We start from the raw sequence: 16,510 nt of genomic DNA, 5'->3' as shown, positions 1-16,510 counted from the left end.
CCAGGATAATGTGTTCTGCGCACTAGATGATTGCTTCTAAGAGGTTCCCACTTTATCTTTGGATGTACCTCCAGATGGAACGGGCGCGGAACCGACAATACCAAGTTTTCTGTCTTAAAATAACCATTCCTGTCACAGTTCTTAAGATCCCTCAGGGTTTGGCGCTGGGCCAAGGTGAGGTCAATGGATATACCATACCCGCAACATTAAGTTTGTCTTATTATTATGGGCTTATTGCCGATATTGTCATATCGAAAGAATGAAGACTCGCAATTATTGGCAGTAGGTGTTTGCTCTCGTTCGATCCTAGTCTGTGAGATGTTGCAATGTCAGGCAGTGCAATAGCATGTAGTTTAGTTTTTCTTGACAACTTTTAGTCTAAATTTCGAGGTGTTCGCGTCCAGGTTTAAACGGTTGTAGAGAGCAGCATACGAGCGTGTCCGTGACATTGCTGCTATATTGTGCCAAGCAACATACAAATCATGTACACGTTGACCCTCTCTAATTTTCTAAACATTTTTCAGATAACCCAAGTGTCAACACAATGGTGAACGCCTATCAACGCCATGATATCTTATCTTAGTGTCTAAAGTAGGGCTCCAGTTAGACTTCAGTATTGTTGGAAGACACCTCTGTTAGAATGTTTAGCACGATCACTGCCGGATTTACGGTCGTGTTTTGCATGTCAACATGCAGCTATGGCGACTTCCCGTTCCGGAACACGTCCCTGTCGTGGGAGGCGAGGGTGGAGGACCTGGTGGGTCGTCTCACCCTGGAGGAAATCGTGCTGCAGATGACGAGGGGAGGGGTGAGTCCCATCAACGGACCCACCCCGCCCGTCTCGAGGTTGGGGATCGGACCCTACTCTTGGGACACAGAGTGTCTGCGCGGGGACGTGAAGGCCGGCAATGCGACGTCGTTTCCTGAACCAATCGGCTTGGCTGCTTCCTTCGAGTAAGTGCAGTGCGTGGTATGGTCAACATCAGTAAGTTTAGTAATTAAGTAGTAAGTCTGCTGCTTGGATAGGGAATGGAGTGTCAACAGAACAAACATGTGGTATATGTGAGCATGATAATGCTACACATTCTCACCTGTCCAGGTCAACTTCTCTCACTCACTCACTCAACTCAAGGTATCGTTTCTTGTCACACGTGTGTACACAGCTTTATATGGTCCCATTGCCACTAACACTCACCTGTCCGATACGTTCAGGTGAAGCAATATTATTGATGGGGTCATTTTGAACATCGTTCACATGAATCGAAGTCAAGGCCACGACTTAAATATATTGTAATAGGGGGCACGTGCAAGCAGGGGGCATGGTACTGGGCATGGTACTGGGCATGGAGGGCATGTGGTTCAAGGAAGAGAGCTATCGTGCATATTGAGTCTGCTGTCTCTGGATATATAGAATCTGCGCGAATAACCAAACCGTGGACGTATAGTCAACTTGAATAGACAGTCCGTCGAAATATACATCCACTTGAATAGACAGTCCGTGGATATATACAACTACTTGAAAAGACAGTCCATGTAGATATACACCTACTTGAATAGACAGTCCGTGGAGATATACACCTTATTGAATAGACAGTTCGTGGAGATATAAACCTACTTGAATAGACAGTCCGTGGAGATATACACCTTATTGAATAGACAGTCCGTGGAGATATACATCTACTTAAATAGACAGTTCGTGGAGATATACATCTACGTGAATAGACAGTTCGTGGAGATATACAACTACTTGAATAGACGGTCCGTGGAGATATAACCTACTTGAATGGACAGTCCGTGGAGATATACATCTACTTAAATAGACAGTCCGTGGAGATATAACCTACTTAAATAGACAGTTCGTGGAGATATACATCTACTTAAATAGACAGTCCGTGGAGATATACATCTACTTGAATAGACAGTCCATGTAGATATACACCTACTTGAATAGACGGTCCGTGGAGATATACATCTACTTAAATAGACGGTCCGTGGAGATATACATCTACTTTAATAGACGGTCCGTGGAGATATACATCTACTTGAATAGACAGTTCGTGGAGATATACATCTACTTAAATAGACAGTCCGTGGAGATATACATCTACTTGAATAGACAGTTCGTGGAGATATACATCTACTTAAATAGACAGTCCGTGGAGATATAACCTACTTGAATGGACAGTCCGTGGAGATATACATCTACTTAAATAGACAGTCCGTGGAGATATAACCTACTTAAATAGACAGTTCGTGGAGATATACATCTACTTAAATAGACAGTCCGTGGAGATATACATCTACTTAAATAGACAGTTCGTGGAGATATACATCTACTTAAATAGACAGTCCGTGGAGATATAACCTACTTGAATAGACGGTCCGTGGAGATATAACCTACTTGAATAGACAGTCCGTGGAGATATACATCTACTTAAATAGACGGTCCGTGGAGATATAACCTACTTGAATGGACAGTCCGTGGAGATATAACCTACTTGAATAGACAGTCCGTGGAGATATACATCTACTTAAATAGACGGTCCGTGGAGATATAACCTACTTGAATGGACAGTCCGTGGAGATATAACCTACTTGATAGACAGTCCGTGGAGATATACATCTACTTAAATAGACAGTCCGTGGAGATATAACCTACTTAAATAGACAGTCCGTGGAGATATACATCTACTTAAATAGACAGTCCGTGGAGATATACAACTACTTAAATAGACAGTCCGTGGAGATATACAACTACTTGAATAGACAGTCCGTGGAGATATACATCTACTTAAATAGACAGTCCGTGGAGATATACATCTACTTAAATAGACAGTCCGTGGAGATATACAACTACTTAAATAGACAGTCCGTGGAGATATACATCTACTTGAATAGACAGTCCGTGGAGATATAACCTAGTTGAATAGATAATCTGTGGAGATACAGAATATGTAAAATTAGATAGTCCGTGGAAGCATGGTCTCTGAGTGAAGCGTCTCTTGGTGAATGTGTGGTCAATGACACAGAGAACAACTGGTCCTGGGGGTTTGGTGCCTGACGCATTGATAACGAAGTGTACATGTGCATCTCGTTATAATGAGAACAACAAAACCACCAAATGTTAGCCGATTCTTCCCTTTCAGCCATTGACATCATGCATCTTTGTTTGTATAGTCCGAAACTGATTTTCCGTGTGGCCGAGGCGACCAGCATAGAGGTGCGGGCCAAGTTCAACAACTTCAGCCGCCACGGCGTGTACGGCACCCACAGGGGCATCAGCTGCCTCAGCCCCGTCATCAACATCCTCCGCGACCCAAGGTGGGGCAGGAACCCGGTAAGAACATTTCCAGTACGGTCTGTACAAGTCGGTCGGGGTTGTTGGATGCAGTATATGCCTAAGGAGGAGCATGAATGTCAGCTTCTTTATTGCGAGGAAACACCGTTCACCTGATGTAGGAGTAAACATATACTCCGAAACTTTGTGTTTCCTCATAATAAAGAAGTTAATCTGAGAAGCTCAAATTGGCAATCGGGGTCAGGCGAAGGTTAACTCTGGCGTTAAAAGTAAGGGTATAGTAATACCCTGATACTAATATAATACCAATAATATCCTGATACTAAAATAATAACAAAATAATACCCGGACCCACAATGTTAATCATTGTGTTAATTGAATTTATCAAAAAGAAAAAAAGTATCTTGCAGTAATCAAACTTGAATGTAAATAAATATAAGTCATACAAAATATAAAAATAGACCATATCTTGAGATAATAGCGGTTAGAATAAAGGCTAAAAGTGGGACGGAAAGTTAACCAACAGTTAATAAATGTTTGAATGTACATCATGTGGAGAGGACGAATAAAGTTAAGCTAACGTTTATGATATAATTCTCATAAAATAGAGAAAACAGGGTTAAAATAATAAAGTAGTAGGGCGGCTGTGAGTGACTATGTTTTGGTGGTGAAGTGCGTGCGTGGACCTTGACAATGATGCCGGTGGGTTGTAGTGGCCGAATTGGATGGGAGATTATTTTTATAGTGTATAGGAAGAAATTGCCGAAGGAGTTGTTGGTGCGTGTGACCCGAGGGACAGTGATTCAAAGCAAGCTCAGTTTCCCCGACTGTAATACAGAGAGAGCAGTTACCATTGTCATGTCTGCTTTGTTCAGGTTAGACACAATTTGTGTTTTTATGCCCCTGTGGATTCTAGAATTTATTTTATCTAAATGGGTCAAATTGGAAATACCGTGGCATTTGAAGATGAGTTTAGTTTCAAGGGATTTTATGAAGGTGGGTTCACAATTTTGAATAAGAATTTTGAAATTTTGAAATTTGATGCTGGTTTTTAATTAATATTTTTACTGGTTGTGAAATTTAGTTTGGGAGGGGGGTTCGTTGTGGCTATTTTACTGTTCCCACTGTGAACACTTGAATAATGTGGTTGTCAGATACATCCGCATCTACTGTTATTACTGCTCCCACTGTGACCACTTGAATAATGTGGTTGTCAGATACATCCGCATCTACTGTTATTACTGCTCCCACTGTGACCACTTGAATAATGTGGTTGTCAGATACATCCGCATCTACTGTTATTACTGCCCCCACTGTGAACACTTGAATAATGTGGTTGTCAGATACATCCGCATCTACTGTTATTACTGCTCCCACTGTGAACACTTGAATAATGTGGTTGTCAGATACATCCGCATCTACTGTTATTACTGCTCCCACTGTGAACACTTGAATAATGTGGTTGTCAGCTACATCCGCATCTACTGTTATTACTGCTCCCACTGTGACCACTTGAATAATGTGGTTGTCAGATACATCCGCATCTACTGTTATTACTGCCCCCACTGTGACCACTTGAATAATGTGGTTGTCAGATACATCCGCATCTACTGTTATTACTGCCCCCACTGTGACCACTTGAATAATGTGGTTGTCAGATACATCCGCATCTACTGTTATTACTGCCCCCACTGTGAACACTTGAATAATGTGGTTGTCAGATACATCCGCATCTACTGTTATTACTGCTCCCACTGTGAACACTTGAATAATGTGAATGCTAGCTATATGACCATCAACATGAAGTTCGTCCTCTCCCTGTTCCCCTCACTCAGTCGATGTCTATGCCGTGTAGGAGACGTATGGCGAGTGTCCTTACCTCACGGGTGTCTACGCAACTCAGTTTGTTCATGGTCTCCAAGGCAACCACCCACGCTACATTCGGGCTAACGCGGGATGTAAACATTTTGATGCCTATGGTGGACCCGAAAATATCCCCATCGATCGACATGTATTCAATGCCAAGGTGAATTACGATCAATATACATGTAGTTGTCATGCTCTTGTGTAGTTGTCATGCTCTTGTGTAGTTGTCATGCTCTTGTGTAGTTGCCATGCTCTTGTGTAGTTGCCATGCTCTTGTGTAGTTGTCATGCTCTTGTGTAGTTGTCATGCTCTTGTGTAGTTGTCATGCTCTTGTGTAGTTGTCATGCTCTTGTGTAGTTGTCATGCTCTTGTGTAGTTGTCATGCTCTTGTGTAGTTGCCATGCTCTTGTGTAGTTGCCATGCTCTTGTGTAGTTGTCATGCTCTTGTGTAGTTGTCATGCTCTTGTGTAGTTGTCATGCTCTTGTGTTATGCTCTTGTATAGTTGTCATGCTCTTGTGTAGTTGTCATGCTCTTGTGTAGTTGCCATGCTCTTGTGTAGTTGTCATGCTCTTGTGTAGTTGTCATGCTCTTGTGTAGTTGTCATGCTCTTGTGTAGTTGTCATGCTCTTGTGTCATGCTCTTGTGTAGTTGCCATGCTCTTGTGTAGTTGTCATGCTCTTGTGTAGTTGTCATGCTCTTGTGTCATGCTCTTGTGTAGTTGCCATGCTCTTGTGTAGTTGTCATGCTCTTGTGTAGTTGTCATGCTCTTGTGTAGTTGTCATGCTCTTGTATAGTTGTCATGCTCTTGTGTAGTTGTCATGCTCTTGTGTAGTTGCCATGCTCTTGTGTAGTTGTCATGCTCTTGTGTAGTTGTCATGCTCTTGTGTAGTTGTCATGCTCTTGTGTAGTTGTCATGCTCTTGTATAGTTGTCATGCTCTTGTGTAGTTGTCATGCTCTTGTGTAGTTGTCATGCTCTTGTGTAGTTGCCATGCTCTTGTGTAGTTGTCATGCTCTTGTGTAGTTGTCATGCTCTTGTGTAGTTGTCATGCTCCAGTGTAGTTGTCATGCTCCAGTGTAGTGTCGGGGCGGCCGGGTAGCCTAGTGGTTAAAGCGTTCGCTCGTCATGCCGAATACCCGGGTTCGATTCCGAACATGGGTACAATGTGTGAAGCCCATTTCTGGTATGCTTCGCCGTGATATTGCTGGAATATTGCTAAAAGCGGCGTAAAACCATACTCACTCACTCCGGTTTGGTGTCAAGATGCAATGTAGTGTTAGCTCCAGTGTAGTGTCATGATGTCATGAAATGTCTACTTGCAATGCTGAAAAATTGTCATGATTTCATATAATAAAGCTGTAAAAGAGATCTTTGTTTGTGTTTAAGCATTTTTCTGACTAAGATGCCCCATATTTACTGATAGTAATCTGGGCAATGAAAACTTTGTCACGTGTGCAGGTGTCAGAGCGGGACTGGAGAACCACATTCCTGCCCGCCTTCAGAGCATGCGTCAAGGCGGGGACCTACAACATCATGTGTAGCTACAACAGGTATGTGCCTTCAGAGCATGCGTCAAGGCGGGGACCTACAACATCATGTGTAGCTACAACAGGTATGTGCCTTCAGAGCATGCGTCAAGGCGGGGACCTACAACACAATGTGTAGCTACAACAGGTATGTGCCTTCAGAGCATGCGTCAAGGCGAGGACCTACAACATCAAGTGTCACCCTGATTCCTGTGAAGTGTCCCCCTGCTTTAAGCGTCCCCCTGCTTGTTGTAGCATCAACGGTGTACCATCGTGTGCCAACAAGCGCCTCCTGACGGACATACTGCGGAAAGAATGGGGCTTTACTGGCTACGTCATCAGCGATCAGGGGGCGACAGAGCAGGTGATGACGGCTCACAACTTCACCAACAGCAGTGTTGACACTGCGGCCTCTTGTGTCGCGGCAGGCCTCAACTTGGAGATATCTGACCGCACTGAACAGAATCCAGCATTGATGTCCATGAGTAAATGATAACAATATTAAAATGGAAAAACAAATGATTACATCTGCAAAATACTCAGTTATGAGATGAATCTTGTTGGTATCGTACTTTCAAATAACACGGACCATAGCCTGGCCTTGATTCACGCATTCGTATTGCATGGGAGAGCTGTGTTTCTAGTCTATTCTTACATTTAAAGCTTGAAGAGTATCGAATCAGGTCCATCCTTCATAAACATTCAGATTAGCCTAGCTCCATCAAATACTCAATCTTCGAATTATATTGAAACAGCGTGTTACTGATTTGATGACGCCTAGTTGCCCCATAACGAGTAAGACATATCTTTGACTCCCCCATCGTCCACGTGTTTGGTGAGTATTTGGTGAGTACATCAATGTGTGTTACAGTCCAAGCAGTCCAGCAAGGCAAACTGAGCGAGGACCTGGTCAGGGAGCGGGTCAAGCCGCTCTTCTATACAAGAATGAGGCTCGGAGAGTTTGACCCACCGGAAATTAACCCATACGCAAAACTCAAACTGTCGGTGATAGAGTCACGTGACCACAGAGCTCTTGCAATAGAAGCAGCCATGAAGTCATTTGTCTTGTTGAAGAATGAGAAAAGTTTCTTGCCACTGAAGAAGAAATACAACACACTAGCGGTACATATACAAGAACTTATATTCACGTCACAAATATTGTGAAACGAAGTATTATCAAGATTTCCAAACGCAGTGGTACACATAAACATATTATCACCGAACCCTCGGGCGCGCATACATCTATTGTCACCGAATATGCAGGGGCACATATCACTACTGATACAGGGTCTGTAGGGGGCATTGACCTATAATTACGGGACATCGTGGTGGCGGGCACATTGACCTATAATTACGGGACATCGTGGTGGCGGGCACATTGACCTATAATTATGGGACATCGTGGTGGCGGGAACATTGACCTATAATTACGGGATATCGTGGTGACGGGAACATTGACCTATAATTACGGGATATCGTGGTGGCGGGCACATTGACCTATAATTACGGGACATCGTGGTGGCGGGCACATTGACCTATAATTACGGGACATCGTGGTGGCGGGCACATTGACCTATAATTACGGGACATCGTGGTGGCGGGCACATTGACCTATAATTACGGGATATCGTGGTGGCGGGCACATTGACCTATAATTACGGGACATCGTGGTGGCGGGCACATTGACCTATAATTACGGGACATCGTGGTGGCGGGCACATTGACCTATAATTACGGGACATCGTGGTGGCGGGCACATTGACCTATAATTACGGGATATCGTGGTGGCGGGCACATTGACCTATAATTACGGGACATCGTGGTGACGGGCACATTGACCTATAATTACGGGATACCGTGTTGGCGGGCACATTGACCTATCAAGTCGTTATGGAACCCATCGGGTCAGTATTGAGTGCGACTGTGTTCCGTGCAGGCTGTTGGTCCGATGGTGTTCCAAGGCAAGGCTACGATGGGGGGCTACGCTCCGGACACAGACCCCAGCTGGATGTCACTGACTGTCACGGGACTGGCTGACCTTGCGACCCACACTCGGGCGGTAGAAGGTTGCAGCTCCACCGCCTGCATGAACTACAACAGCAGCGGCGTCGCCTGGGCGGTGGCCGGCGCCGACATCGTCTTTGTCACGCTGGGATTGGGTGGGTTTTTAAGTTTTGTTTCGGTTGAAAAGTGCTCCATGTACACTGGTCACCAGGGGAGATAACCCTTGTTGCTGTTTTTACGGGAAGAGTATGTGTGGTCCTTTCCATGTTGAACTTTACCTCAAAATGCCAAATATTGGCAGATGTACAAGAAACACAAGTCAGAGGCAGACCTTTACTGTTGGGAATATTGACTCCCAACATCTAACATCTATGTCCGGGAGACTGGCGAATGTCAAAGGCAGACATGGGTTTGAAGTCTTATCCTTATTTGTCGGCGATTGTTTGTTGCAGGTAGCGACCTGGAATCTGAAGGCAACGACAGGCCGGATCTTCAACTACCTTATCGCCAGTTCGATCTACTCGCAGACGCAGTGTACAAAAGTATGTAACAAGTCTCATGATAGTTTCAAGTGATTAAGTTGTTAAAAGCTTCTTTACAGATTGTTATCACTCGAACTTGAAGGTTGATGAAGTAGGCCAAACTAATGCAGAACCTAGTCGCGCCAACAACGCGAGCATCAGGGTAGATGTGTCAAGAACGTGTGCAATTTATATGAAAATAAAATACATTCAAATTACTATACTTGATAAATTACAAGATATTCTGCAGGTGCTTCTGCTCCTGTTGTCGTCCTGTTATTCAACGCCGGGCCCCTGAACATGACGTGGGCGATGGACCAATCCCGTATCAAGGCCATCCTGGAAGTGTTCTACCCCGCCCAGGCCACGGGGGAGGCGCTTAGAAGAGTCCTGGCCAATGACGGCCCAGGGGCGGTACCTGCGGGGAGACTACCAAACACCTGGCCATTTATTGTACAAAATTTTACCCGATGGAAGGTAAAACGAAGAAATAAGCAATGGCGAATATCCATGATGAACTAAAAAAATAATTCAGATATTAACTGATGAAAGTTCAGTGTCTGCAATGGTAGATAATCAGATAAGTTGGACATCGGTTGTTCATCGTCCTTTTCCTTATTCTGTGTTGTGTCCGCTAGTTCCCGGCAATGACGGACTACGCCACGCACGGCCGCACCTACCGCTACACCAACACCAACATCCTCTTCCCTTTCGGCTACGGACTGTCCTACTCAAGGTTCCGGTACACAGACATGGAGGTCAAGGACACAGTCCAGGCAGGTCAAGATGGCTGGGTCAAGGTCACTGTGGAAAATCTCGGACCGTATGATGCTGACGAGGTAACAGGTTTTGTTTGTGTTGATATCATTTATTGTCTATCTGAGTACATAACGGCCTGCAGGATCATAACAGTACTGGCATGTCACATTTATATGAACTCCCTTGCTAATCCTAAAGTTTCCCAGCGACGTATGCATATGTAGTGGATGAATAATGAACAAAATAGTGGACCATAGTATGAACTTACCATTGATGATATACCCTGTTACTCAAGGTGGTTCAAGTGTATATTGCGTGGACAACAGCATCAGTACCGACACCGAGGCTGCAGCTGACGGGATTTGACCGAGTGACTTTGGCCTCTGGCACCAATATGCAGGTCAACTTGACCATTGCCTCCGACAACATGGCGCTGTGGCAGGGGCAGAGAGGCTGGGTCATAGGTGAAGGTGAGTGAGCACCCTCACGGGTCTCTGGCTGGGTCATAGGTGGAGGTGAGTGAGCACCCTCACGGGGTCTCTGGCTGGGTCATAGGTGAAGGTGAGTGAGCACCCTCACGGGGTCTCTGGCTGGGTCATAGGTGGAGGTGAGTGAGCACCCTCACGGGGTCTCTGGCTGGGTCATATGTGGAGGTGAGTGAGCACCCTCAGGGGGTCTCTGGCTGGGTCATAGGTGGAGGTGAGTGAGCACCCTCAGGGGGTCTCTGGCTGGGTCATAGGTGGAGGTGAGTGAGCACCCTCACGGGGTCTCTGGCTGGGTCATATGTGGAGGTTAGTGAGCACCCTCAGGGGGTCTCTGGCTGGGTCATAGGTGGAGGTGAGTGAGCACCCTCACGGGGTCTCTGGCTGGGTCATAGGTGAAGGTGAGTGAGCACCCTCACGGGTCTCTGGCTGGGTCATAGGTGAAGGTGAGTGAGCACCCTCACGGGGTCTCTGGCTGGGTCATAGGTGAAGGTGAGTGAGCACCCTCACGGGTCTCTGGCTGGGTCATAGGTGAAGGTGAGTGAGCACCCTCACGGGGTCTCTGGCTGGGTCATAGGTGGTGGTGAGTGAGCACCCTCACGGGGTCTCTGGCTGGGTCATAGGTGGAGGTGAGTGAGCACCCTCACGGGGTCTCTGGCTGGGTCATAGGTGGAGGTGAGTGAGCACCCTCACGGGGTCTCTGGCTGGGTCATAGGGGAAGGTGAGTGAGCACCCTCACGGGGTCTCTGGCTGGGTCATAGGTGGAGGTGAGTGAGCACCCTCACGGGATCTCTGGCTGGGTCATATGTGGAGGTGAGTGAGCACCCTCAGGGGGTCTCTGGCTGGGTCATAGGTGGAGGTGAGTGAGCACCCTCACGGGGTCTCTGGCTGGGTCATAGGTGGAGGTGAGTGAGCACCCTCAGGGGGTCTCTGGCTGGGTCATAGGTGGAGGTGAGTGAGCACCCTCACGGGGTCTCTGGCTGGGTCATAGGTGGAGGTGAGTGAGCACCCTCACGGGGTCTCTGGCTGGGTCATATGTCAAGGTGAGTGAGCACCCTCACGGGGTCTCTGGCTGGGTCGTAGGTGAAGGTGAGTGAGCACCCTCACGGGGTCTCTGGCTGGGTCATATGTGGAGGTGAGTGAGCACCCTCAGGGGGTCTCTGGCTGGGTCATAGGTGGAGGTGAGTGAGCACCCTCACGGGGTCTCTGGCTGGGTCATAGGTGGAGGTGAGTGAGCACCCTCACGGGGTCTCTGGCTGGGTCGTAGGTGAAGGTGAGTGAGCACCCTCACGGGGTCTCTGGCTGGGTCATAGGGGAAGGTGAGTGAGCACTCTCACGGGGTCTCTGGCTGGGTCATAGGTGAAGGTGAGTGAGCACTCTCAAGGGGTCTCTGGCCTTCACTGGGTTCTGTTTCAGTATATTATATATGTTTCCTCTAGGTCATTTGGTGTGACAAATATTCCCTCTGTCATCCCCAGGGACTCTGGAGGTGTATGTCGGTGGCCAACAGCCGAACCAGACCCGGTCAGTAGGCTCAGAAGTCCTTCACCAGACTGTTCACATCACTGGAGTGAAAGCCCTCGGACGCTATTGATACTTGCTACTGGTACATGCTACTGGTACATGCTAATGCTGCAGACAACTGACACATGCTCTGATACATTATACTAAACCCTTCAGTGATACATGCTACTGATACACCCTACTGATACACACTACTGATACATCCTACTGATACATGCTACTGATACACGCTACTGGTACACGCTACTGATACACCCTACTGATACACACTACTGATACACACTACTGATACATGCTACTGATACACACTACTGATACACACTACTGATACACACTACTGATACATGCTACTGATACACACTACTTATACATGCTTCTTATACATGCTACTGATACACACTACTGATACACGCTACTGATACACACTACTTATGCATGCTACTTATACACGCTACTGATACACACCGCTGATACACACTACTGATACATACTACTTATGCATGCTACTGATACACGCTACTTACACATGCTACTGATCCACACTACTGATACACGGTTCTGGTACACGCTACTGATACACCTACTGATACATGTTCCTGATACACCTACTGATACATGCTCCTGATACACCCCGATGATACATGATACTGATACATTCATCATTTCCTTCCACAAGAAGGATCGTGAACCACTCTTTCAGCTTCTATGTCAATAGAAAAGAGTAAGTGTTGCAGATAAATAAACAATTTGTGTGTGAAAAATTGAAGTCTTTATCATTTCTGAAATCCATACACCCAACCGCTGCATAAACTTCGTGCTGGATGAATCAGAGGAAGGAATGCCCCCAGTATTGACATTTATTGATGTACCCTGTTGTCGAACAGTTAAGATGGCATTGCTGATATTTCGGGGGATGTGTGAATCAAAAATTAAATTCTGCTTCATAACAGTAGGTGACGTCTTCAACAATACAATTCAGCTACTCCCGAAAGAAAAGAAAGTCCTCGAGAAAAGGCACTCAAGTGACGTCACCTATTTTCGAACGCTTGATAAGTTGGGTACTATAGCAGTGTTTCCACGAATGTACCATGTTTTAGCGCACAGTTCTCAACATAATTCATACAGGTCGGCTTTTAAACTTAAACAGGGATTGGTAGTTTAAAACCTATTCATAAAAAAATAGGAATACTTGTCAAATTACAGATTTCACTATTCTTTTTCATCATGTCACGGGCAAGAACATTCTGAATGACGACGGACTGTTCTGACAGGTGTACAAGTACTGCACACGAACCCAAGTACTGCACACGAACCCAAGTACTGCACACGAACCCAATGTTGACAGGCCAGTCAGGGGAACTCTCAAAGCGGCTTCCTTGATGACGTCACACCTCTCGTTATAATGCGACAAATCACTATCAATATGGCTGTTCGAAAATTGGTGTCGTTCGAAAACAGGGTACTCGACGATATATTAGCTCATCGATACACCTGAAGCTTCTACACTTCTGATTAATCCGAGCGGAAATTCCGATTCATACGCACAGCAAGGCAGATGGGAAAGGAGGCACAATGAGGATGCCTTACTTGTCTAGTCTATGTCCTATTCCCATAGATACTATCTATTAAGGAGTCCAGCATTTCACATATTTATTTCATTTACTTAAGATGACATTTGCTTTCATTTTGACTAAACTGTATCCCAATTGGGTAGACCGATGCTCATGATGTCAATCACTGGATTGTCTGGTTCAGACTCAATTATTTACAGACCGCCGTCATATAGCTGGGATATTGCTGAGTGTGGCGTAAAAAAACCCCCCAAACCCCTAAACAAATAGAATATAGGGATGTAACTATATCTGTGGTCACCACGTTTAGTGACAAATACCCATGGATCAAGGAATGAAATATGTCGTTCTGTTCTTCATGTGGTGTACAAAGTTGAAAAAATCAAATTAACTCAATTGAAACGTTCTTTGTTGAGACTGCAAAACTTCAATAACATCTTTTGATTTGTTTAACCATTCCTTGATTGCTTTGAGGATTGTGATTAATCTTTGTGATATGGATTTGTTGGTACATTTGTAGGATTTATCTCTTTGTCGGCAACACGTTGTGTGCAACACATCTATTTTCAATGACAGCAAGTGTTTTTTCCGACAGGTATGTATTGTGGCAGGGATGTATGACAGCAAGTGTGTATGACTACAGATATATACATATATATATGAAGCACAGTAAACCCCCAGGCACAATATAGTAATAATTAGATAAGTGGATAAGTGGCTAGCACTTTCAACACTGTGCGCAAATAAAACTGTGTTCACTCTTACTCCACTTATGTATGACCCGCGTTGTTCATGCATGACATGTGTATAAGGATGCCGTTAGGTGGTGCAGGTGTATATTGATGCCGTTAGGTGGTGCATGTGTATATTGATGCCGTTAGATGGGTAAGGTGTATATTAATACCGGCAGGTGTTGCAGGTGTGTATTAATGCCATTAAGTGGTACAGGTGTGTATTAATGCAGGCAGGTGGTGCAGGAGTATATTGATGCCGTTAGGTGGTGCAGGTGTATATTGATGCCGTCAGATGGGGAAGGTGTATATTAATACCGGCAGGTGTTGAAGGTGTGAATTAATGCCGTTAAGTGGTACTGGTGTGTATTAATGCAGGCAGGTAGTGCAGGAGTATATTGATGCCATTAGGTGGTACAGATGTGTATTAATGCAGGCAGGTGGTGCAGGTGTATATTGATGCCGTTAAGTGGTACAGGTGTGTATTACTGCAGGCAGGTGGTGCAGGTGTATATTGATGCTAGCAGGTGGAGCAGGTGTGTATTAATACAGGCAGGTGGTGCAGGTGCATATTGATGCTAGCAGGTGGTGCAGGTGTGTATTAATGACGGCAGGTGGTGCAGGTGTATATTGATACTAGCAGGTGGTGCAGGTGTGTATTAATGACGGCAGGTGGTGCAGGTGTGTATTAATGCTAGCAGGTGGTGCAGGTGTATATTGTTGCTAGCAGGTGGTACAGGTGTATATTGATGCTAGCAGGTGGTGCAGGTGTGTATTGATACTAGCAGGTGGTGCAGGTGTGTATTGATGCTAGCAGGTGGTGCAGGTGTATATTGATGCTAACAGGTGGTGCAGGTGTGTATTGATGCTAACAGGTGGTGCAGGTGTATATTGATGCTAGCAGGTTGTGCAGGTGTATATTGATGCTAGCAGGTGGTGCAGGTGTGTATTGATGCTAGCAGGTGGTGCAGATGTGTATTGATGCTAGCAGGTGGTGAAAGTGTATATTGATGCTAACAGGTGGTGCAGGTGCATATTGATGCTAGCAGGTGATGCAGGTGTGTATTGATGCAGGCAGGTGGTGCAGGTGTATATTGATACTAGCAGGTGGTGCAGGTGTGTATTAATGACGGCAGGTGGTGCAGGTGTATATTGATGCTAGCAGGTGGTGCAGGTGTATATTGATACTAGCAGGTGGTGCAGGTGTATATTGATGCTAGCAGGTGGTGCAGGTGTATATTGATGCTAGCAGGTGGTGCAGGTGTGTATTGATGCTAGCAGGTAGGGCAGGTGTATATTGATGCTAGCAGGTGGTGCAGGTGTATATTGATGCTAGCAGGTGGTGCAGGTGTATATTGATGCTAGCAGATGGTGCAGGTGTATATTGTTGCTAGCAGGTGGTGCAGGTGTATATTGATGCTAGCAGGTGGTGCAGGTGTATATTGATGACGGCAGGTGGTGAAAGTGTATATTGATGCTAGCAGGTGGTGCAGGTGTATATTGATGCTAGCAGGTGGTGCAGGTGTATATTGATGCTAGCAGCTGGTGCAGGTGTGTATTAATGCTAGCAGCTCGTGCGGGTGTGTACTGATGCCGTCAGGTGGTGCAGGTGTATATTGATGACGGCAGGTGGTGCAGTTGTACCTCACCTGGGACGCACCTTCTGTACCCACAACTAAACTTAAACTAGTTGGCTTCGCGGAGGTGGGCGTAGCGCCATCGCTGCAGAAAACATGGCCGTGTGGACGGACGACCATGGCTGGACAATAGGGAAAGTTATGCTTACTTACGACAAAAAGTAATTGTGCTTCATAAAATGTTCAATAAAGATAGACTTATTCTGAAGACATCTCCTCGACTTTAAGGTCGAGAATGTTTGCGTATTTGTTGGGAGCATGAGGTGAGGTGATTTTTTGGTTTAACGTCGCGTCCAAGATTATTGTACTTACATAGCGACGTGCATGCGTGCGTGCGTGCGTGCGTGCATGCGTGTGTGTTCTGCCCCTTAATGCCAAGCACCAGGCAGACTAACAACACGTACCATCGTTTAACGTCTTTTGATATTGGGATCGAACCCCGGACATTTCGCTCTCCGGGCGAACGCTTCACCTCTAGCCCACGCAGGCGGTTGGAAGAATAATCCACACAAACGTAGCTTTGTAATGTGAACAGCACACACTGTTTGTTTAGCTATCAGTTGCTCATAAAAACATTTTTGTTTAACCGTA

General features: G+C 45.7%; 1 protein-coding gene across 1 annotated transcript; it reads left to right on the top strand.

The window, feature by feature from the left end:
* Nucleotides 1-606: 606 nt before the first annotated feature.
* LOC124137360 (probable beta-D-xylosidase 7) lies at nt 607-12,730 on the top strand. The gene is made up of 12 exons (XM_046503630.2): nt 607-954; nt 3,178-3,337; nt 5,154-5,324; nt 6,623-6,714; nt 6,946-7,175; nt 7,562-7,812; nt 8,627-8,849; nt 9,147-9,236; nt 9,466-9,692; nt 9,854-10,054; nt 10,270-10,444; nt 11,935-12,730. The coding sequence occupies exons 1-12, from the start codon at nt 641-643 to the stop codon at nt 12,048-12,050; spliced, it is 2,250 nt and encodes a 749-aa protein (XP_046359586.2). The 5' UTR covers nt 607-640; the 3' UTR covers nt 12,051-12,730.
* Nucleotides 12,731-16,510: the final 3,780 nt, after the last annotated feature.

This window comes from Haliotis rufescens, unplaced genomic scaffold, assembly GCF_023055435.1.
Source record: "Haliotis rufescens isolate VD_foot unplaced genomic scaffold, xgHalRufe1.0.p SCAF_26, whole genome shotgun sequence".
Lineage (NCBI taxonomy): Eukaryota > Metazoa > Mollusca > Gastropoda > Lepetellida > Haliotidae > Haliotis > Haliotis rufescens.
The sequence above is the reverse complement of the archived record's forward strand: the minus strand, read 5'-3'. Positions and strand labels throughout refer to the sequence as shown.

Bases quoted from the DNA above. Each gene is read 5' to 3' on its own strand.
- LOC124137360 (XM_046503630.2), top strand. From the start codon at position 641: ATGTTTAGCACGATCACTGCCGGATTTACGGTCGTGTTTTGCATGTCA. The intron at 9,237-9,465 runs GTATGTAACAAG...GATATTCTGCAG, and splicing joins CGCAGACGCAGTGTACAAAA to GTGCTTCTGCTCCTGTTGTC. The intron at 10,445-11,934 runs GTGAGTGAGCAC...TGTCATCCCCAG, and splicing joins AGGCTGGGTCATAGGTGAAG to GGACTCTGGAGGTGTATGTC.